Here is a 21129-nt window from a genome sequence, read left to right as displayed (position 1 = left end):
TGGAGCTATGAACCTGCTACATCTGTGTCCTGCTCCTCCAGGACTTCCAGGGAATCCAGAAACTGCTCAGGCTGTAGTTTGAGTTTGGCTGCTTCATCTCAAATTAGCCTGAGCTGGGGTCAACCCTAGGAGGAGATGGGGAGCTGCAAGGACTTGTGTCTGGCCTTTCTTGCCATCCTTTCCCTTCCTCCCATCTTGTTTTGCCTGGAGGTTTTCCCTCCTTCCTCCCTCATTTCTTACTAGCCCAGTGCATCTCCTGGGCCAGAGACATGACATCCTTTCTAGCTTTAGGGGTAGAAGAAGGGAGTCATCAGGGCTGCAGGTGCCTGCCAGGTGCAACTTCCCTGTCTCTCTCATCTCTGATTTTGGTAAAGGAGGTACTGTGGTGCATCCAGCCTGATGTAGTCCCTGGTTTGCGCATCTCTGTGTTCCCCATTGGCTCAGTCAGAACCCAGTGCCCCTCGCGTTCCTCCTTCAACCAAGGCTCTGGGTTGAGACAGCATAATCATTAGTGGAAAGTGGGATGTCCCAAAAACTGATCCAAGGCTTGGGAGAGGCTGGTGAGGGAAGGCATATATCTGTCTCTTCCCTTGCCCAAGGGGTAGGAGTGCATCATCACATCTTCTGACATGGTGGTGGGCTGGCATGGAAGCTCACTTCCTTACTGCTCTACTAGCTCCAAGGTTGTGCCTTTGAAGACCAAGGCATAGCTGTGCTGGGAGCTGTCAAATCTAGACTCGTGAGTTGGGAATTCACTAGGGTGGCATGTGGCACTTTGGAGGAAAAAAAAATCGTAATCTTTTAAGTATTCATGGTAATTAGTAGAAGGGATTCCCGGGAGAGTTAGGATGTGGGATAGCAGGACAGACAAGCAGAAGCACTGCATTCAAAGAAAAGTAAGCTTTCCAACCAGCTAGTGGGATAAAATCTCTCCCACCCTCAGCTCTTCTTTGGCAGAGAGATACCCTTCCTTCCTTGATGATTTACTTCTCTGTCGTCAGAGAGATCCCAGTCCCTCCAGCCCTACTGAAAGCTGCTCCTCTTCATCCAGACTGACAGCAGATCTGCCGTTCTTAATACCATCTTCAACCCAGGCATTAATGAAATGAAGCACCTGGTAAAGACTGTCTACATAAGAAGCTTAGTGCTGAGCAGTCCCCTGCCTGAGCTCAGCTCCCGGGATGCCTCTTGTTTACGCCCCGATTTAATGTACACTGACGCATTACGTGATCTGTCTTGGGACAAGCCATTGCTGGCAAAGGCTGACCTGTGACAATCAGGTTTTCTCTGGGCATGGTATTACTCTGACATAGGTATCACTGACTCGGTGGGTGGGTGGGGGTGACTCGTTCTGGCCTCTGGCAGGTTACACTGAGCAGGAAAAAGGTGTTGGGGCTATTTGGGAACAGCCATAGCCCTTCAAATTAGTGCCCAGTCTCCATCTGTAGCAACTGCCAGGCATAGGTGAGACCTAACACTTTATTTCCTGGGGTATCTTCTTTTAACTATGACCTCTCTTCTTGTGTGTGTGTGTGGACATGTCTTGAAATCCCAGATAGTAACTTCTCCTAGCTCTTCTGGAAGGTTGGGGTATTAACCCAAACTGGCTCAGTGCCAGTATTGGTAATTACATTTTGCCTCTGTGAAATCCCCCTGCAATTTCAATCAGGTGTAGTACTCCTTTTTGCAGTAAGCCTCACTGCTTGCTGTTTTGCAGCGTGGAGCAGATAACACCCCAGGACAGGCTGCACTTTAAGCAGCAGTGGTAAAATGGACCTTGTGCTTCATGAATATGATAGGTAGTGTAGTATAATGGTGCTAGCAAGCTGTGTTGTTGTTACGATGGGAGCCCGGGAATGGGCATGTCTTTATTACTGTGCCTTCTAGTTATCAGTAATTCAATCACTGGTTAACATGATCTACTTTAATCCAATAAAGACCTTATGGTCATGTTATGTGTACTAAAAATGATGAGGGTCATCCTTTATTCTGAGCTGTCACAGTCACTTTAAACAGGTAATAGTGGCAAATACAGGCTAGGGAACCTTGCAGGGCAGTGACTGAGACCAGCTCTTCTGAATGATAGAGAAATAGAAGTGTAATGAATTAAATGTCTGGCTGGGGAATTGTGCTTTGGCAAAGTGCCAAGTCTTGGCCCATCTGGTGTCAGGGAAGTTTTGGTATTGATTTCAGAGAGAGCAGGATACAGCCTAAAGGACAGCTCTTGCAGAGGGTTGTAGCTCATGTTCACCTCTCCCAGAGCAGCTCATCCCCCCAGCCAAAGGAAATGAATCTGCGCAACCCAGACCTAGATCTGCCGGGAGATATAAAGGGCAGGCCTTGAGTGGCAAGAGGGCTGTGTGAGATGGTTTTTATGGAAAACAGTGCCTGAGGGTCTTTGCAAGAGAGCTTGGAAGGGAAAAGCCAGTGGGGGGCTGAAGGCAGCTAGATGTTGCAGTGTGAGTAATATTGGTGCAAGTAGAAAGCGTTAAGGGGATGTAGCTAAGGATGTGGTTGCACAGAGATGAGGTTGAGGTGTGGAATTTTGTTTTGGTGAACCAGACTCCCAAGGCATGATGTGACTGTGAAGCTCTGGGAGAGAACAAGGCATGGAGGTCGTGGCTGCCTGCTGAACTAGTCTGGTCCATCCCTACCGGACTGCTTTGTCCGGATACTGAGACGGCCTCATGGCTCCAGAGGGCAGCTCTCCTGAGCCATTTGCCTCTGATGGGGCTGGCTGCATCGTGGCTTGGCTGCTTTTGCTTGTGGCTGGCAGGGGTACCACATCCAGGCACACATCTCTGTGTGTATCCACGTGTTTTAGTTGTGGTCCAACCTACTGCTGATCTCAGTGGAGACTGGCAGAGCAGATCCTGGCAGGGAAGGAGCTGGTGATGTGTGCTGTTACTACCTGCTCCCTTCCCAGGCACCCTTCTGTCTGGCAGCTCTCTGCTCCCTCACTGAAATTCGATGAGTTGATAAACCAGCCTGACAAATCTGGCATTGCAGCCAACTATGTAATATCCATCTCCTTTAATGTAAAACCCTGTCTCACTTCTGCAGCAGGGGTCACCTGAGTTAATCTGGCCTCCCTGTTCCATGCTTGCTATTTCTCATGAAACTCTACAAAAACTGGTGGGGATGGGACTGGATAGCTCTGGTCTAGGATGGTGGGAAGGTCTGTGCATTCACTTCCACATGCCAAGGGCATTGGAGCCAGTTGTAGAGGGTCTGCTGAAGGGAGAGGACAGCCAGGTGGGCCTGTGGGTTGCAGGGTCTTGTAGACCCCTCACTGAAGGAGAACTGCTAGCTAAATGTTGGAAGGGGTCACTAAAAATGGGAAATGTTCTTTGAGTTGCCCTAGAGCCCGGGGGGAAAGGGTATTGAGGGAAATGTTGAGAAGATTTCCCCAAAGAAGCAGCTTTTAGCTCTGGATCGCACACAGATGAGTGACAGAAACCAGCTTGTCTGGAAGGATCTTTGGGAAGAAGATGCTGGGGTCAGCTTTGTGGCTGGGGTCATAGCAAGGAGATGGATGGGGTGCAAAAATTCCTTTGACTTGTGGAAGGGGCACGTAAACTAGAAGAAAATGTGAGTGCGTTAAAGAGACTGGATCTTCCAAAGCTGGTGAATACCCTCTCTTTGGAAGTGAGGCCATGGGAAGACAATTCCAGGCAGGAACGAAGTCCCTACCTAGACAGTTTGGAGGAAGGGGCTGAATCATCATCCCTGAACCTCTGAACTTGGGAAGTGATTGAATCGCCCTTGGGAACTGAGTTATACAGAGAGGTCCTCATTTTAAGGAGCACAAAGCAGCACAACTGTAACCAAAATGCCTTGAGTTTCAGCGTTTTCCAGGCCAATCACTGAATTTTGCATCTTGCCCCATCTGTGAGGTGAGCAGCTGAATAACAGTCCTTGAAAGATTTGAGGGGAATTGAGGTTATAATTGATGGGGTCTTACTGAGCCAGATGGGAGGAGGATGCTCCCAGATTAGCACACAGGACAGCGGGGAGGCTGGTGGCAAGTGGGAATGTTAAATCAATTAGCAGTGAGCATGGGGGCTGCTGTGCCTGCTTCCACCTCGCTGACTTATCGCCCCAGAGAAGCAGCTCAGGTTTCAGTTTTCAGCTGCCTTGTGAGACAGGCACCTACTGGGGAGTGTGGGATCGATTCTCCCTGAGCTTCGGTCACTGCCGGCAGCGGCGGTCCCTTGGGCTTCCTTAGATCTTGTTCATGGAAGGTGGCATGGCTGAACCACAGGGGGCTTTTTCCCTTGGGATCTAGCTAATCCATGACAGAGCACTTTAAGGAAAGGGTGACTGCACAACTTCGAAGGAGACCTGACAGGTCAGGAGCATTTCTGTCTCCCCTGGGGCAAACCTCTTGCTTCTTTTTGCCTGGTCAATTTTTCTGCTGTGCCCAGCTGCCAATTCTTGCCCTCCTCCTACTGGGAAGAAGTGGGGGGGGGGGGGGGTGGAGGTACAGAGGAGCTGAGAAAAGCTGAGCATGTCTGTAGGCACAGGAGATGGCAGACTAGATCACTGGTCCTTTAACATAATGTCCCATCTGACAGGGGGAAATCAGTATCTCCCTCCCTCCTCGCCCACAGGGCAGCAGGGCAGGCAGGGCTCCTGCAGTTCCTGCTGAGGCCAGTGTGTTCAGTGCGATCCCCGAGCCTCCCAGTGCCAGGAGGAGCAGAAGAGCCCAGGGAGAGGCATTAAACCTTCACCATCTGTTGGAAGAGGGTCCTGACCTAATGTCCTCAATCCTGCGATCTGTGGCCATTCCTGCTGTTAACCAGCATCTGTCTAGCTAGGTGACTACTTCTCTACAAATACCGGGACACGTAGCTGTCGGTGAAGGCTTTTGGGAAGGCCAGCACCAGGTAGCGGGAGGGCGATGGTCTTCCTCTGCCTTTGCAGTAGGTGATTGCTCTTACCGCCTCGGTTGTCACCAATAGAGCATCACCAGGGAGGCTGCTGGGTACCAATTATCTCCTTTAATCCTCAGGATCCTTGGGCTGAGATGAATCTTGGTCAGGCTGGGTGCTCTCTAGTAAAACACAGCAGCAAAGCAGACATATGCTAGAGGGGGGATCTGCCCGTAGTGGTCAGTAGATCTCAGTGGCCTGTTTGCAGCCTGAGTTGGGAGAGAGTTGCTATATGACCGCCCTGAAGGTCAGCAGCTGTGTCAGGGGCATGTAAAGCTCATCCCTGGGCAGCACGTGGAGGGAGCTGCTGACGCTGTAAAAGGAGTGAGGTGGTGGATTAGGGAAGCTGCTTGCTGGTGAATAGGGACATCTTTGTGCATCTGCTGGGGCGGAGGGAGCAGGATGGTTCTCTGCTCTGGAAAGACGGGGAGGGGAGAAAAGGGGCTGGGTTGCCAGAGCAGCATGGGCAGTCCTGGTTGCCAGGGAATATCCAAGGCAATGGAAGTGTTTGTCTACGTGGCCCTCCCCGCCTGGGAGCTTGGCACCCAATCCGGCAGTCGCAAGCGATGATTTGGGGTGGGGTGGGTGCAGAGACCCTTCACACGGATCTCTCTAAGACAGCCGGATGGCTGCTGCCCACAGTGCTCAGTGAAGCATCTGCTTTGGCAGACAGGCGAAGGGATGGAGGCGTTGGGGATTTTAGATAGTTGCTTATTAATAACCAAAACCTGGGCGGGGTGCTCATTTCTGGCTGCGGAGGGACCCTCTTCTCTCCATTTCTTGATCAGAATATGTGCTGTGCTCATCTTGGGGAGTAAAGGAGTTAATTGGGATGCAAACCCCTGAAACATGCTGCTCGGATACAGGCAGTTTCTTGAGAAAGATGAAGACCGATTTATGCCTGCTGGAACTCTGCTGAGTTCCAGCTTAATGTATCTGATCTTACGGAGGCTCTCCTTATCCTGGGACTACTCTTCACTGCAGTCCCACAAGAAACCACTGCCTGCTCTGACCTTGTATTTGTGAGGTGCATTTTCTCCTTCAGTACCTGTGTTTTCCTAGCAAGGTCACATGCAGCAAGCAGTGGTCAGAGCCACAGAACACCCAGGGGCTGAAATTGGAGGGAGGGAGAGGTCGAATTCAGCTCCTTTCCCTGGCCTGTTTCTCTGCAGCAAAACTGCTCCGTAGTGTCACGGGAATCTCATAATTCAGACATTTGAGATGACTTTTCTGCTATGAAGTGCTGCACAAACCAAAGTCTTGCCTTTCAAAGATGCCCAAGTTGATTCAGGTTTTGATGCTCCTTGGGCATGCCAGGGAGCAGGATCTGGTTTGCTGTGCTGCTGTTTTTCTTGCCTAGTGTCTCCCACTTGGCTGACTGCTGTTTCAACCCGGTATCTGTCTAAGCCCTTTGTGAAATGAATCCCTGGATCCCAGCTTGATTCGTAACACTTCTAACCTCACCTTAGAGATGCCAAGTATTAAGTGGTGTTTGCAGCTCTCCTGGCTAGCAGGTCTGTGAAAACATCTTCAGCACAGAAAAGTGGGGAGGATCAACATGTGAATTATCCTTAGGGAAAATGGGTTCTCTGGGATAGGGCAGGGAGCTTGGGGGGCCATGGGAAGTTGCACTACACTTACCAGCTGGGATTGTTTCTCTTCTTGGTGGCAGGCTGCTCACTCTCAGAGGGCCTCTGCCATTGGACCCTCCTCAGTGGCTAGCCACGTATAATGGGGCCATCTCCCAGTCTTTCGGAGTTCTTGGGTACTTGGGCTGTGACACAAAGTCTCTTGGATCTCTCTTTAGACTACAGCTTCCCTGTTGCCTCTCAGAAGGCCCTGCCCAAAGGGAATGGGACGCAAGCGAAAGACACCTGGGAAACAGCCACCTTCCAGCCACCAGCAGAGCCAGCTGAGGTGGACTCACATACACCTTTCTCTAGCACGCTGGAGGAAGAGGAGGGGCTGCTCCCTATAGACCACTCGAAAGGAGGACCGGAGATCCTCCAGACCTCCGGGCCGAAGCACACATCATCTGAACCAGTGGGCCAAGAGGATTCCTTGTTCTCCGTCCTGTTTTCCACAGCCTCTGCGAGGCCAGGTGTTGTGACCAAGGCAGCTGCAGGAATTCAAGAAGAGGACTCTGTTCCTCCAGGCTTAGACCTTGGGAGCAGCATGGGGCCGGGCCTGCTGCCTCTGTCCTCTATTTTTTCTACTACTGCTGCGAGGTCCGCTGGTGTTTCAGAAGAGCCCTTTGAGGTGACAGCTGGGGACACATGGGCTGTTGAGGGAGCAGATTTGGAGCCAACTGTGACCACCCCAAGAACAGAGCTTGCAGAACCTGCAGTGGAGGCTGGTGGGGAAGAACATTTGGCCAAAGAGGAGTTCCCGGAGACCACAGTGGGGTGGGAGATGCTGGAGCCCACAGTGCTAGCTGAAATAGAGCAAACAGTGGAAATGCCTGTGGGGACACCCTCTCCCAGCAGCAACTCCCCAGACACCCAGACTTTTTCTGGTGGCGACCAGCACCTCGGTTCCTCCACAGCTCCATGGGACAGGTCTGATGAGCCAGCCCTGGATCTTGCCTGGAATGACACAGAGTTGGCCACAGAGACCGTGGCAGCAGAGAGGAGCTTGTCACCGCAGGCTGGGGATGCCCGCGTGGCTGTGCTGCCAACAGAAATGCCCTGGAATTCACCACAGGTAGCTCTGGGAGCGAGGAGTGTTTGGGAGGTTGCAGTGTAGTTACTTGGATACTCCTCTCTCAGGAGGTGTTTAACCCCTTAATCTCACCCATCCTCCTAAGTCCAACCAGTTTAAATAGCATTTTTTGCTCACTACCCTAGCCAACAAATTTTGGAGGAAGTTTTTTGTTCTTTCACAGTACTACTTAAGGGTATCCATGATCCTTGTTGAAAGACCTGCCCCCCTCCCATCTTCCCCCATGAACTGCTGCACAAAAATCCCACTTCTAATAAATGCTTGCCCTTTGGGGCAGAGACAGCAGCAAAAGCTCCTTGTTTCCTCAGCCTGCGTTATTGGAAGTGTCAGGACATAAATGGCTCCAAGGACCTCTAGAAAGGGAGTGAGAAGCAAGTGCTATTTTTGCTGCTGCTGCTGTTAGCTGCAAGGGCTAGATGCAGAGCAGGTGGAGCAGCGTATGGCAATCTGGGAGGATGTTAGTTTAGGAGAACTGGTGGGTGGGGAGGTGCAAGGTGAACGAATCTAGCAAACTGGCAGGTGGTTAAGGGTAGATAGGTAGGAGGAGTTAGTTGGTGAGAAAGTACTGGGGAAGGTTTTTTGTTTTGCTTCCTGCTCAAAGTACTTGGGACTCTGAGGAAGTGATTTAGTCCCTCTGTACGTCTGGTCTTGCCTGCAAAATACTGCTCTGTCTGACCAGTTTGTGTAAGCACCACAGAGGCTCCCGTTTAGGTTTTCTGCTGTGTTAAGTGCTAGTCACATACAGAATAAGGCTCCAGGATAGAGAGAGCTTTCCAATGAGTACCCGAGTCCTTTTAGATGTAGGCAGAAGGTAAGCTGGGCTGTGGCACGCTGGCACAGTAACCTTGTCTCTGCCCTGTGTGCTAGCACTGAAACGAAAAGAACTTGTGTCTCAGCTTACAGTTAATCCCCCTGAGTGCAAAGAGTTAGAGGACAGTTACTTCCTTTGGGAAGCACCTCCTGGGGGTACAGCGCAGCCCCTTTCCTTGCTCCTCTCCCTTTTATATCCCATGTTTTCAGCAGGAGAGCTGCATTCGCTGCCCAAACTCAGCTGTCTTTACGTCTTGTCTTTCCAGGTAATCTGCAAAGACTGGAGCAACCTTGCAGGGAAAAACTACATCATCCTGAATATGTCAGATAACATCGACTGTGTAAGTCAGTCCAGAGAGATTTGATGGCGTGAGAGGAATATCACTTAGAGATGCTGAGGCAGGCATGGCTCTTGCTGTGTGCTTTTCCTAAAAAAAAAAAAAAAAAAAAAAAAAAAAATTTAGAAGCACTAATTCTCAAAGTCCCTATAGAGGTTGTGGAGAGAAGGAGGGTAGGACAGAAATTTTCTCATTCTCCCAATAGGGAAAGAGTGGGTGGAGAGAGGATTTTGCTCAGTCTAGCATGTATCAGTCCCAGATTGGGTTTTGTCACTCCTGGCTGCCCATCTCTACCAGTCTTTACCTGGATTGTCGTGAGACACAGGAACATTTAATGCTGCACCTGTTACTCATGGGGAATATGGCAGGACTGAGGTGGGACCTTCCATCCCTCTTCTTTTCTCCTTCCTCTCCTTTTAGGTTATAGTCACTTTCCTTTGATGGCTCAGGGGAATAAAGACACCCCATTTGCAGTGTGAATGGTTCAGTGTCAAGCAGCTGTCACTAAATCTTCCTTAAATGCCTCTTCTCCCCACCCTGTTACCTTCTGTGTTATCTGGGTCTGTTAACCAGACATGCTCTGCTAATCCAATGCGTGTCCATCCATCCCCGTAAAGCTGCAGTTAATTCAGGAGCCCAAAGGCCCTTGTGTATCTCTGGTAAAAGGGCTCATTCACCTCTGCTGGGCCTTTTATCAGGCACTTTAAAAACAGTTGTGAAAGGCATAGGGTCAAGGTGCCTTTCGTATTTCTACGAAATGATTGCGAGCCTGGCAGCCTGTGACTAAAATGTTGCATCGGGAGCCCCGTTCTGTCCTCCTGTGTTTGCTCTCTTTGCTTGTTACGGCTCCTGCACCAGGGTGAGCAGCTGGTTTTGTTACCTTAGGGTGGCTCTTTGACACTGACCTATTTCCACTAGTGTTTGGGGGTTTTTTTTAAGGCAAATTTTGAGGGGCAAGGAAGGCAGGGAAATTACTGCACACAATAAAGTGTGCTGACTACCTTAAAGAGAGGTGAAAAAGTCCGTCTCTTTCCATTAGCTTCCTGACTTTAAGCAGACCAGTTTGCCCTTTGGGGAGTTTTAAGTGTCTCTGTTGCAATTTACAGTTGCAACTCAGAAAATTAGTCCTTGAAAATCAGAATCCCGCTGCACTGTTTCCTCTGTGTCCTAGTCATCGCCATTCTTTCTCTTATCTCTGCAGTTTAAATGCTTGTTAATTTTATAGTATGTAGTAGCTCCCTTCCTGTGGTCATCTGCACTTGCCATGTTTTAAACCACTGGAATGGTGAGAGCTGAAATGCAGATGTCTCTTGACAAAATTGTGTCTTTGCTGTTGAATCCTCAGTTCTGCCTTGCTGAAAGAAGGCAGTGCCCTGGGATAGGCAGAACTGAACTGTTTTTCTACTTGATTTCATGTTTCAAAACATTTCCAAATGAGTGATTTGTGCTGTCCTTCCCTTTATTCCAAGGGGCACTTGTCAACATACATATTTAACATGAACATTGCTTCCATTCCCTGCCTCCCGTTATCACTTTGCATGACTGAAGCTGAAATCAAGCTCTTTTCCTTTCCACCCCTGTTGATGTGGTTTGTTTCCTACCATGGTAATTTGGTCTGTTTGGGCAGCTCAGCGACCCTCTGCCTGCCCCTTGTGCTCTGTGGTTTATGTATCCTGGGCCTTTGTTATTTGGATTTCTGGGGCTGCAAGAGAAAGTCTGCTTTGCCAGCCCTGCAGTTTAAGTTAGGGTGAATGGGGATTTCTTGAATATTTCCTATGTTTTGAAGCTCCGATCTGATGTGGTGCTGAGTCCTAGTGAGAAGCCGAGGGACGATGAGGATGGGGAGCCCCTTGCAGAGAGGTGCACCCTGAGCTTCAGTGTTCTTCAGAGCATCCGACTTCTCCGCAGGGGTGATGTCTGTGTTGCTGGGTTAAGCTGGCAGCCCATTTATCTTCCTAATGGGCTCTGGCCAAGACAGTCATTTCAGTCTGTCCCTGGGCAAATCTCCCATTCACTTTACCTGGGAATTTTGCTCGAGTGAGGACTGCAGGGTCTGACCTGAGAGCGGTACCGAGCCTCGCATCGGGAGGTGACCTCCACCTTGGTGCGCTCACGTGTTCAGGCACCATCACAGCTCCTTCTTATCCTGCAAGGAGAATTCATCAGTGCTCTGCAACCTCTGCTTCCTCGTAACTAGAGGCATCTCATTTCTGTCCTCCTCCTGCTCATGGGCTAAGCTGCTACCCCTTCCTCCACCTCCCTGAAACGGAGCCGCAGGCCCGCAGTGGGGCCCCAGCCTGCCTGGAGGTGAGCTGCGAGCAGCAGCCGCAGGCGCGCAGCAGCGTGCCGTGTCCTGGCACGGCTCCTCCTGCCTCCCCGCGCACGCTCCCGCTGCCGAAACCCATAACCTGATGAGATGAGACACTGGCAGACCCTGGTGATTCAGGCCCCAGTCATCAGTGTCTTTTCCAATTAGGCCGTTTTCGGCTCAGGCCTGTGCTTGCCCCGAGTGCTTCAAATTGCCATGGCAACAAGAGCTCTCCATTTTATTAATCATCTGTGTGGCCTTCAGGTTGGCATGGCAACTGGAGATAAGAATAGAAACGCAGGAGTGGGAAAGCAGCAAAGGAGCCTGCCAGGGGATGGCTGGAGCATGTCAGACAGAGCTGAGCCTGCTGCTGACCCAGTGCCTGGCACTGGGGAAAGCATGGCCACTTCTTCCTTCTTGCCTTGCAAAATAATGTTGCTTCAGGATCCCTGTGTGCTGAGGGCTGGGCTCGGGGTGGTGTGGGGTGCATGGCCACAGGCATGCAGGAGGAGGGTTGGTGTGTCAGGAGAACTGTGTGAGTCCGGCCTGGGGACATGTGGGGGGAGTGTTGTGCTGGGTTTGGGCACACCTGAAAGCAGGTGATGCTGGTTTGCAGGTCTTGGCCACAGAGTCACAGAGCGTCCCATGGTGCTGTGTTCCCATCACACACTCATTGAGGTCCTTTTCTTGTGGCAGGAGGAATTTCGGTTGGAGAGGGGTCCCCAGCTGCTGGCGTTGGTGGAGGATGCCTTCTCCAGACAGACGGATGGACTGCAGGACCGCTGGCTGATCTCTCTGAGCAAACCCAATGAGAACGACAAGCACTTGCTAATGACACTGGCAGGGGAGCAGGGTAGGTGCTGGGAGAAGTTCTCTAGTGATGTGGGGGGTAGGCTGTTTTTAGGGGCCTTGCAGTGGAGATGCTCAGTTGTGTTGGAAAGAGCTTTCGCTCTCCAGTCTGCTTCAGTGTTGCCCATTCCCAGTATTAACTGGACTTGAGGAATGGAGGGGCACCGAGGACATAATCCTCTTGTTCTTCTCATCTCCCTCCTGGCTTGTCCCTCACAGTTTACACCAAGCTCCAACTTCTCTGCTCTGCCTCCTGCTTTGCTCCTTCTCTGGGTAGCCTTGACACGAGCATCCCTCAGTTTTCTCCCCATGCTTGTGCGCTCTCTGGGGACAGGCCCTTGCTGCAGCAGAACGTGAAAGCCTGCTCATAGTTCACTCCTTAACTTATCACTTCTTAACTCTCGTCCAAACTGGACCAGTCCTAGTGGTGCCTCCCCAAAGAAACAAAAGCTGCCAATGAAAGGTGGGCCAGGGTGGAACACTTTGTCATCTCTTTATCCTGTTCTGGTACAGAGGGTGCTTTTTCTCTAGTGCTTCTGCTGTCTGCTTAGTGTTGGAGGCCTCTTATGTTGATGTTATGGCTTGTATAAAAAAAAGTGGTATTCTGAAGTGGCCTGCAGGGGTAGGAAAACAGAGCTAACATTTGAGTGATATTTGCTGTATCTGTGCTCTAAATTGCATCACTCCCAACCCCTTGGGCCAGACCATGTGCCAATGAAAAGGCTTTTGTGAATGTTTGGGTTTCTAATGTAAACCTATGAGCCACAAGAGGGAACATCCTCCCCTCCTGGAGAAGAAAGATGGGTCTGAACTCCAGCAACACAGCTAGGCTGGGAGATTTCCCTGAGTTCAGAAACCTCAGGAACTGAAGTGTTTTCTGCTCTGAAGAACCATGCTTCTGTTCAGTTCCTCTTTCTGTTGGTGGGCTAAGTGAAGGGAAGGAGAATTGGGCTTCAGCTTTTAAATCCTCCCTGCCTGGTCATGCTCTCCTGGCTTAGAGAGCATCCTGGGAGCTGTTAGGGAAAGAGGGTCCTGGGAGGGATGCTCAGCGTGGGCTGGTGACTCCCTGGCTGCAGCACTGTCCTGCTGAGAGCAGAGCTGTCACAGCACACCACCTGCAGCCTCTCGCTGATGTGCCAGGCACACTGCTGTGCTAGGGCTGCCAGCAGAGCAAAACACACCTGCTGAAGGATGCAATAGGTGAGCCTGGAGCTCTGTGGGAGCACCTTGAGTGCTGCAGCTCAGGGTCAAAATGCACTGGTCAGGGCAGGGAGGATGAATCATGCAGCAACGGCACCTGCCTCCATGACTTTTTGGCTATTGCTGCTCCCAGAGCAGAGACAGATCCTGAAAGCTCCCATGACTGTGAGAATGGTACCTGGGTGCCCCTAGCACCAATTCACACCTGTTTCTTTTCCCTTTTCAAGAACATTTGGAGGTGTCCTCCGTTACAATTCTTTTATTCTTTCAGCCTCATAACATAATGTACCAAGTAACAAAAATCCATGGGTATTCCCCTGCCTCTGTCCTGCTGTGAATTTCACTGTGATGAGTGCTTCTAACCAAGCTAGCCTGAGCTGAGAGAGCAGCACTGATCTTTCCCTTTCCTTTTCTCCAGGTGTCATCCCTACAAAAGATGTTCTTATGGCACTGGGGGATGTTAAGAGGAGCTTAGCTGAGGTAAGAGCCTTTGCCTGCATCCATCCTTTCAGGCTGGCTATGCAATTAAAATGAGCACCTGGAAAACTGGGACCATATCTCAGTCTGAGTGCTGAATCCACAACAGGTGAACAGATGAGTCAGACGTTCAGCAAACTCCCTTCTCCCCTCTTTGGTAACTGCAGAATCATCAAATGTCAGCTTCCATTAAGAGAGCAACGGCGTGTTATTCCCTCCCTACTTTTCTGGCTTGGTTTTGAAGCTGCATTTCACATGTTCATTTTGTTGGGATCCTTGGTCTCTTCCCTTCTACACCATTGCTTGTGGTCATGTCAGTGCTGCAGAGCTTCAGACTCAGCCCTGCTCACCCTGCAGCTGATTTAAACATGCTGGCAGGCTGCTTCCAGTCACTCAGCCTTTGCTGAATCGGCTGGAAGAGGCGCCTGTAGTAGACAGGACACATTCACATGCCTTTCCCTTGCAATGCCAGGTTTCACTCCTTTGGAGTGCCCTCACGAGGGCAGGCAGAGCAGCAGAAGCAACCGATGCCAGATTCCACTGCCGGCTGCCTCTAGTCCTCGCATGTTCCCTTGTAACCCTGGTCAGCTTGGAAGGGGGCAGAATGAAGGGCAAATTAGCGCTGTGGTCTCTGCGCTTGCCCCTTAGGCCTGCTGGATGTGGAGACACTGACAGCCTGATTCTGCTCTTTCTTACACCGCTGGAGTAATTCCACTGACTTTAGCAGTATAGGTAGCAGCAGAATTGGGCCACTGCCTTTCTGTCTGTTTGCTCTCAGGTTTTCCCCTGACCTAACAAATTGGTGCAGTTAGACAAAGCAAATTAAGTGCTCAGTGTGGTATTGATTGGCTTACACCAGAGAAAGTGCTAAGAGCCAACTGTGTAGAAATTGTGTGACTGAAATATCAGCAACTAGAACAATCCAGAGAGAAGGATTCATGTTGGTGCAAGGTTTGACTTCTTTGTGCAGCAGTGAACCTACATTAACATGCATTCTACCACAGCAGCCTTGCCACCTACCTCCGACTCACCAGTCCTATCAATAATGAAACACGGCTTATTGCATTGACCTTGCGCTAGCACAAGCTTAGAAGGAGGAGGGAGGATATTCTCTTACACTGTCATACTTACTGTCGAATTGATACATAACCTGTTTGAAATCTGCCAAGTCACTGGGAGCAATGTTCAGCTTTGTTTGCTGACACCCACGAGGGACCCATTTCTAGGGCAGGCATTCCTCAGCTTTTTGGATCAACAGAGAGCTGTCCACTCTGGATGGACCACTGTGCCCTCTTAGAACCAGAGTTTTATTGGAAACCTATTTATTATGCTTTCATCTCTGTCTCAGAGTCACCAAAGCCTCAGCACCCATCAGTGGTCTGTGGTTTTGTTTGGGATCTCTTAATCTTGGGCAGTTTCTCCCACAAAAGCATCTCTGCCTTGCATGTTGGTGTGATCCTGGTCCAGGCAGTCAAGGTGAAATTGTGCCCACTGTCATTTGCTGATATGTCAGGTCTTGTGGAAGGTGGGATTAATTTAGTTATGTGCCTTCCAGTCGTGTAAGACAATGTAAAACCTGCCTCCTAGTCCTGGCTTTTAGTTCCTCTGCCTCTGGTGAGGAACCTGTGTTAGGGCCCCAGAAAGTCCAAACAGTTTCCTACCCAACTAGTGATTGCAAGCCAGCGGTTTTAATGTACCCCTTTCTTCCTTCCAGATCGGCATCCAGAACTACTCAACCACCACAAGCTGCCAGTCACACCCCAACCAGACACGCAGCGATTATGGGAAGCTATTTGTGGTACTGGTGATCATCGGCTCCATCTGTGCCATCATCATTGTTATGGGGCTCATATACAACTGCTGGCAGAGACGCCTGCCCAAGATGAAGAACATGGTGAGCTGACGGTGGGTGGGTAGGGCAGCTGGACTCTGACCTTTGGGATGGAGGGGACTGGAGAGTTAAGAGGGAGATTGTTTTTCCTGGTCCACCTTCTGGACATTGCTGGGTACATTGCTGGAGCAGCAAGGCAGCCCTTGAGGCATAAGGGAGATGCAACCCTGTGGTTCCTGCTGTGTTCAGGACAGCTCGTCTCCACCATGAGGGCTGGACCAGGAGCAAATTTTCCTTTTCTCACTGACCCTGCAAAGGCCCCAGTGGCCCTTATAGCCTGGTCTGACTGTGCTCCACAGCTGCCTCTGGGCAGCTTCAGCTGCCTCCAGCCATCCCCTTATAGCCTGGTCTGACTCTGCCTCTACAGCTGTCCTACTTTGTCACCATTTGTGTTCCTCTCCTTCCTTTGCAGTCACATGGCGAGGAGCTGCGCTTTGTTGAGAATGGCTGCCATGACAACCCCACCTTGGATGTAGCCAGCGACAGCCAGTCGGAAATGCAAGAGAAGAAGCCAAGCGTGAACGGTGGAAATACCATCAATGGCCCCGACAGCTGGGATGTCCTGATCAATAAGCAGGCGAGCGAGGATGTGGATGTGTTTGAGGAAGACACACATCTTTAAAAAAGCAAAGAGAGAACCACCCCTTTAAATACATTTGTGTCTCTACCATTTTGACTGATGGACCATGGGATCAGGGTGGCTGCTCAGGAACTTCTTAAAGGCTTGGGACAGGTCAAGTCTTGGGCATGTTTTCCTGCTGGAAGTCTTGAGCCCACATGAGAGGCCTGGAGCCCAAAGGATCACTGAAGAGGGAAGCGGGAGGGGTGGGTCTGTAGGTCTCTGTGTGTGTGTGTTCCTATAAGTAGCACCAATGCTTTCATCACCTTTAAATGCACTTACTATAGCTCTCTGGTAGTGGCTGAGAGTGGCTGGGCTTGAGAAACAAGGCAGTGAGGCTGTATGCCATGAGGAATCTGGCTTTGGGGAGTAAATTCACTTTGGGAGTCCAGCTGGGGTTATGGCAGCCAGACCCTGACCTTGCTGGCATCTGGATTTATAGCTGTAGAGCTGAGATCATGATCTGTCCCTGCAGGTGTGCTGAAACCTGTGTCCCATTCTGGATATGGGGAGACAAGACTCAGCTGATGTCCTGGGCAGAGTGTTTGTGTTCCACATGTGCAGAGAGGTTTTCTAGTGCTCTAGCATTAGCTGCCAACTGGATGGGCTGATGTTTACATCTGAGGAAAACATCCCCGTGTGATCTCTTTTTTCCCTCTTACCCCCAACAGCTCCAACCCCTTTTCCAGTTCCACAGCTCCAAGTTGAGCTTGCAGAGTTTGAGCACTTTAACCTGTTTTGGTCTGCTTGGCTGACTGCAGAGTATTTGGTGTCATGATGCAGCATCTTAGCTGGAAATCTGCTTTAGGCTGGAGAGTTGCTCAAAAAGGACTTTTACCTGCCTCTTTCACCTAACAGCCTGTGAAATCAGCAGCAAAGCATCCCTTGTCTACATCTTAGTCTTAGATTGGCAGGCCTTTCCCACTCCTGTTCCATTTTCCAGGGTAGTTTCGTTTCAGTTAATCTTTTGAGGTGAACCTACAGCCTATGTGAGACTTCTAAACAGGAAAAAAGCAAAAATTCAGAAACAGTTTTCTGGTCCTTGTTGTTTCCTTTTCAGGAACCTGCCTTAGGCGGAAGTATTTAATGTCACATTGGTGTAAATCAGGGGTAACATCTTTAAAATCGCTGCATTTAAACAAGCGTAAAAGATGGTTTAGGTGAGATCAGAATCAGATCTAAGAGTTCCCCAGTGACTGTTTCTCAGCCATGCCTCAGGCAAATTTGAGGCTCCAGCTCCCTGAAGATGTGTGATAAAAGGCACGTGAATATGCATAATTGTTCTCTGAGCCCTGCCTAAACTGAGACTCAGAACTACTTTCGAGCCTGAAATCCCAGAACATTTGTTTCTTCTGTCACCGAGGGATTGAGGGACTTGCTTAGGTCAAAGGCAATAGTATTCCCTTCCATTTATGATTAGCTGCTCGCTTGCTTTCTGCAAGATGCAGCTTTGTGTTTGGTCTTTAAGGGAATCTTTGTACAGAAGGACCCCAGATATGTGGCCTGATGCTTAGCTTGTAAATCTATCCCTGTATATACAGATATTTTTAGCATGCTCATCCCTGATGTGAGTGCCTAAAGTCAAGATACAAAAGTCTGTAGTTTCATTTTGCATAGCGCTTTGCATACAGACTGAACCGCAGATTACTTCGATGTAGGACCATGTTGATATCAGTCTATTATGGATTTAAGAAAGGTGATAGCCTTTGATTTTCTATCGAAATTCCAACTTCGAGTGTTTCTGTGCTGCCTCCATCCCTTTCCCTGTGTTATATAGGAGATGGTGTCCCTCGGCTCCTTTTTTTATCCTGTCAGTAGAGTTGCAGAGCTGCCCGGAGGAGCTCCCTCTCCTGCCCCAGCAGTTGACAGTGGGTGGCTGGTGTGGGGGGACGCTCCACGGACACGAGCAGCCACGTGCAGCCCTGCTCCGAATGCCCTTCACTGGCAGCCGTCTGCCCAATTCAGTCTGTGCGGTGAACCTGCACAAGTTCAGGAGCTGTGTTGATGGTGCTTTGGGGCTCACAGGATTAAATGTAAGTTGTTGTTATGACATGGTGAGTGATTTAAAGCATGGAGTTAAATTTTGAGTTTGTATAGCACTTAGCATAACAAGGCCTGGCATGGCTGTGGCCTTTAGGCAGTTTCACCATATAAATGTTTATAAGTCCAATAATCCTCATTAAATACACTTTTAATACTTGGTGGCTAGTAAAAAGATAAAGCCACTAATCAATTGTGAATTAGTTCACCCACAAAACACTTCCTTGGTGCACTTCATTGCGAAGAACTGCTTTGCTGCCCTATTTTCTCTCTACTTTACAAATTCAGAGAAACAACAAGGTGCTGATAAAGTAATGCTTCTTGTGTCGCAGTTGGGTTCAGCACCTCCTGATCTGGTCTGAAGTCTTCAAACTTTAAGTAGGCCAAGGTGACCATCCAGGCTCCTTAAAAAGCAGTGCTGACTCTTGAAGCTGTCAACTAGCAAGCTCTCCTGGTGTGCTGCTCTGGCTTACTGGGGCCTGATTGTATCCCAGAGACTGTAGTGCTTGCTTCTGAAGCTGGAGTGCTCCAGGGTATCTTGAGAGTGTCCAAGGGTGACTGTCACCAAGCTGAGAACAATTTTCTGATGTCTCAGACATGGTACGCTTGGCTGTATAATCTCAGTTTAGCTCCAGAAATCTACTGGTTAAGAGCATTTCATTTTAATATGGAGATACTTTTTATACCTTTTCCATTTGTTCTTCTTTGTATTATTTTTTGCACTAGGCTGATCTTGTTAAGTCAATTGCACTGTTGTCCCTATCCTGCAAACCTTGCGGACGGGTCACCTCTCGGTACCTGCGGGCTGGGAAGTGCTGCAGAGTCGGGCTGTCGTAGCCTGTTTCGCTCTGGTTCTGTTGTTCAGCGCTTGGGTTTCCAGCTCTGCACGGGGAGGCTTTAAAGAGAAGGATAAACCGTATATTGTCATTTGTAACAGGAAGCTTTTCTATCACCTTAACGTAGTTGAACTTGTTTTTAACAAACACTGTCAAAGCCGGACTTCTCAGAGGGGTGTGCCAGGCAACAGAGCAGGCAGAAGACAGTAATTCCTGGAAAACTGTTTCCCACCTCCTAGGACTTCACTGTAGTCCCATCTGCTAGACGTGTGATCACACTGACACCTGGTGACTGCTGGGAGTTAGAGACAACAAATAAAAGAGGACTTTTTTCCTCCCTCTTAACTATGGATATTTATTTTCCTGTGACTTACCTAGCACAGCCGCCTGTTTTATTCCCGCGGGGGGCTGCTGGAAGAAGCGCTTGTGAGCGGAGGGGCTTGCTCAAGGGACGGCTCGTGTGAGCACGTCCCCACCTGCAAAGCAACAAGATCAGCTGTTCCCGGGAGTCACCAGTGCCGAGGCCTTGGGCAGCAATATGGGGCTGCAGCCGCGTCCCCCCCTTTCTCCTCCACTTTTCCCCTCTGGGAACATGGCCAGAAACCAGAGGCATCAGACTGGGAATGAAGGTGGCTCTCCAGAGCGGAGCTCTGCGCCCCAGGGGCACCGGTGCTTGCCCAGAGGCACAGCCGTGGTCAGCAGGGTGGCTGTCCCCAGCAGGGACACACCTCTCCGCGAGGCGGCAGCAGATGTGAGCTGGCCTGACCAGGCTGCGGTTGCCTGCAGATGTTGCCCAGATGTTTAGAACAAGATCTGTAATGTAGGGCAGTACCCAAAGCGCACTAGGACTCTGCATCCTCCAGCCTGCTCCGTGGCCCACAGAAGGCAGCGGGACACCGAGGAGTGACCCGAGCTCTGCAGTGTGCATGTCGGGGTGAGAACATCGTTCAAGGTCCCACCTCGAGGAGCCCTCTGGGCAAAGGATGCTGGGCTGGGCAGCAGCTTGTCCGCATGCCCCAGTCGCGTGGGAGCAAGCGTCTCCTCGCAGGGGGGTCACAGCGCCTGGGGCTTCAGCAAGAGAGGCAGCACGGGCATCCGCCCCCCCGATTCACGCAGGCCTCATGGGCTCGTCTCGGCTGCGAATGAGGCTCCCAGCTCTCAGCTCAGCCTGGGTGCACGGGCTCGATGCCACTGGCCCTACGGGACCTGGTGGCCAATTTTGGGGACTGCTGCTGGAGAACGCTAGAAACGCTTGTGCCCGCCCTGGAAGCCGCGAGGCCGTGGTTTGGTTTTCTTTGCAATAAAAAGCACCTCCCCGGTGCCTGAACGCTGGCTTGAGCGCGAGTCCTTTGCTTGGGTGCCTCGGCCTGAACGCGGAGCCGCTGCATCTGTACGCAATCTCGCAGAGGGTTCCTCAGGCAGGCCCGTCCGCCCGCCCCAGCCGTGGGGGGGGCCTGGCCCCTGCCCCGGGGAGAGCACTGATACATTCTCCTGCCGCTAAACCCACGTGGGGAGCAGGGCCGGTGCGCGCCCGGCAGCTCCACAGAGGCGGTGGTCCCTGCGCGGGAGAGCCGTGAGCTGCACCGGGGTGCAGGACTGCAGGCCTGGGAAGGTGGTGGCTGCAGGGAACAGGTCCCTGGGCAGCCTGGCTCTGGCGGTAGCCCGGGGCAGCCGTGCTCCAGAGCAGATACAGCCCTGCGTGCGCACACACCCTGTGCTGTGCGTGGTCCAGAACGGCCCCCATGCTGTGTCCCCCAGAGCAGGACCCCCCCACACACACATTCCAGAGCAGGACTCTGCCCCCGCCATGTGTCTTCCAGAGCAGGCCCCCACTGTGTGTGTTCCAGAGCAGAACCCCCCCCATGTTTGTTCTAGAGCAGCCCCTCCACGATGTGTGTTCTAGAGCAGGGAAACCTGCCCCCCCAGTGTGCTCCAGAACAGACCCCCCCCCCCGGCATGCCCTACAACAGACACACACCCCCTGCAAGTGCACGCCAGAACAGCCCCTCCCCGCTCCAGAACGGACCCCCCCCAGGCATGCTCTAGAACCCCCCCAGGTGCGTTCCAGAACAGGCCCCGCCCCCCGCGTGCTCTAGAACAGGCCCC

At 51.0% G+C, this 21129-nt stretch overlaps 1 protein-coding gene across 1 annotated transcript in view; it reads left to right on the top strand.

Annotated features, from left to right (window-relative positions):
* The window catches only part of PODXL2 (podocalyxin like 2), a 33953-nt gene extending 13598 nt beyond the window's left edge, over positions 1 to 20355 (top strand). Inside the window, exons 3-8 of the mRNA XM_026093125.2 lie at positions 6742 to 7637; positions 8732 to 8806; positions 11808 to 11964; positions 13579 to 13640; positions 15352 to 15531; positions 15941 to 20355. Of these exons, the coding sequence (XP_025948910.2) occupies positions 6742 to 7637; positions 8732 to 8806; positions 11808 to 11964; positions 13579 to 13640; positions 15352 to 15531; positions 15941 to 16150 (1580 nt within the window). The 3' untranslated portion in view covers positions 16151 to 20355. The remainder of the gene's footprint in view (positions 1 to 6741; positions 7638 to 8731; positions 8807 to 11807; positions 11965 to 13578; positions 13641 to 15351; positions 15532 to 15940) is intronic.
* Positions 20356 to 21129: the final 774 nt, after the last annotated feature.

Source organism: Dromaius novaehollandiae, chromosome 12 (assembly GCF_036370855.1).
Source record: "Dromaius novaehollandiae isolate bDroNov1 chromosome 12, bDroNov1.hap1, whole genome shotgun sequence".
NCBI classification, from domain to species: Eukaryota; Metazoa; Chordata; class Aves; order Casuariiformes; family Dromaiidae; genus Dromaius; species Dromaius novaehollandiae.
The sequence above is the reverse complement of the archived record's forward strand: the minus strand, read 5'-3'. Positions and strand labels throughout refer to the sequence as shown.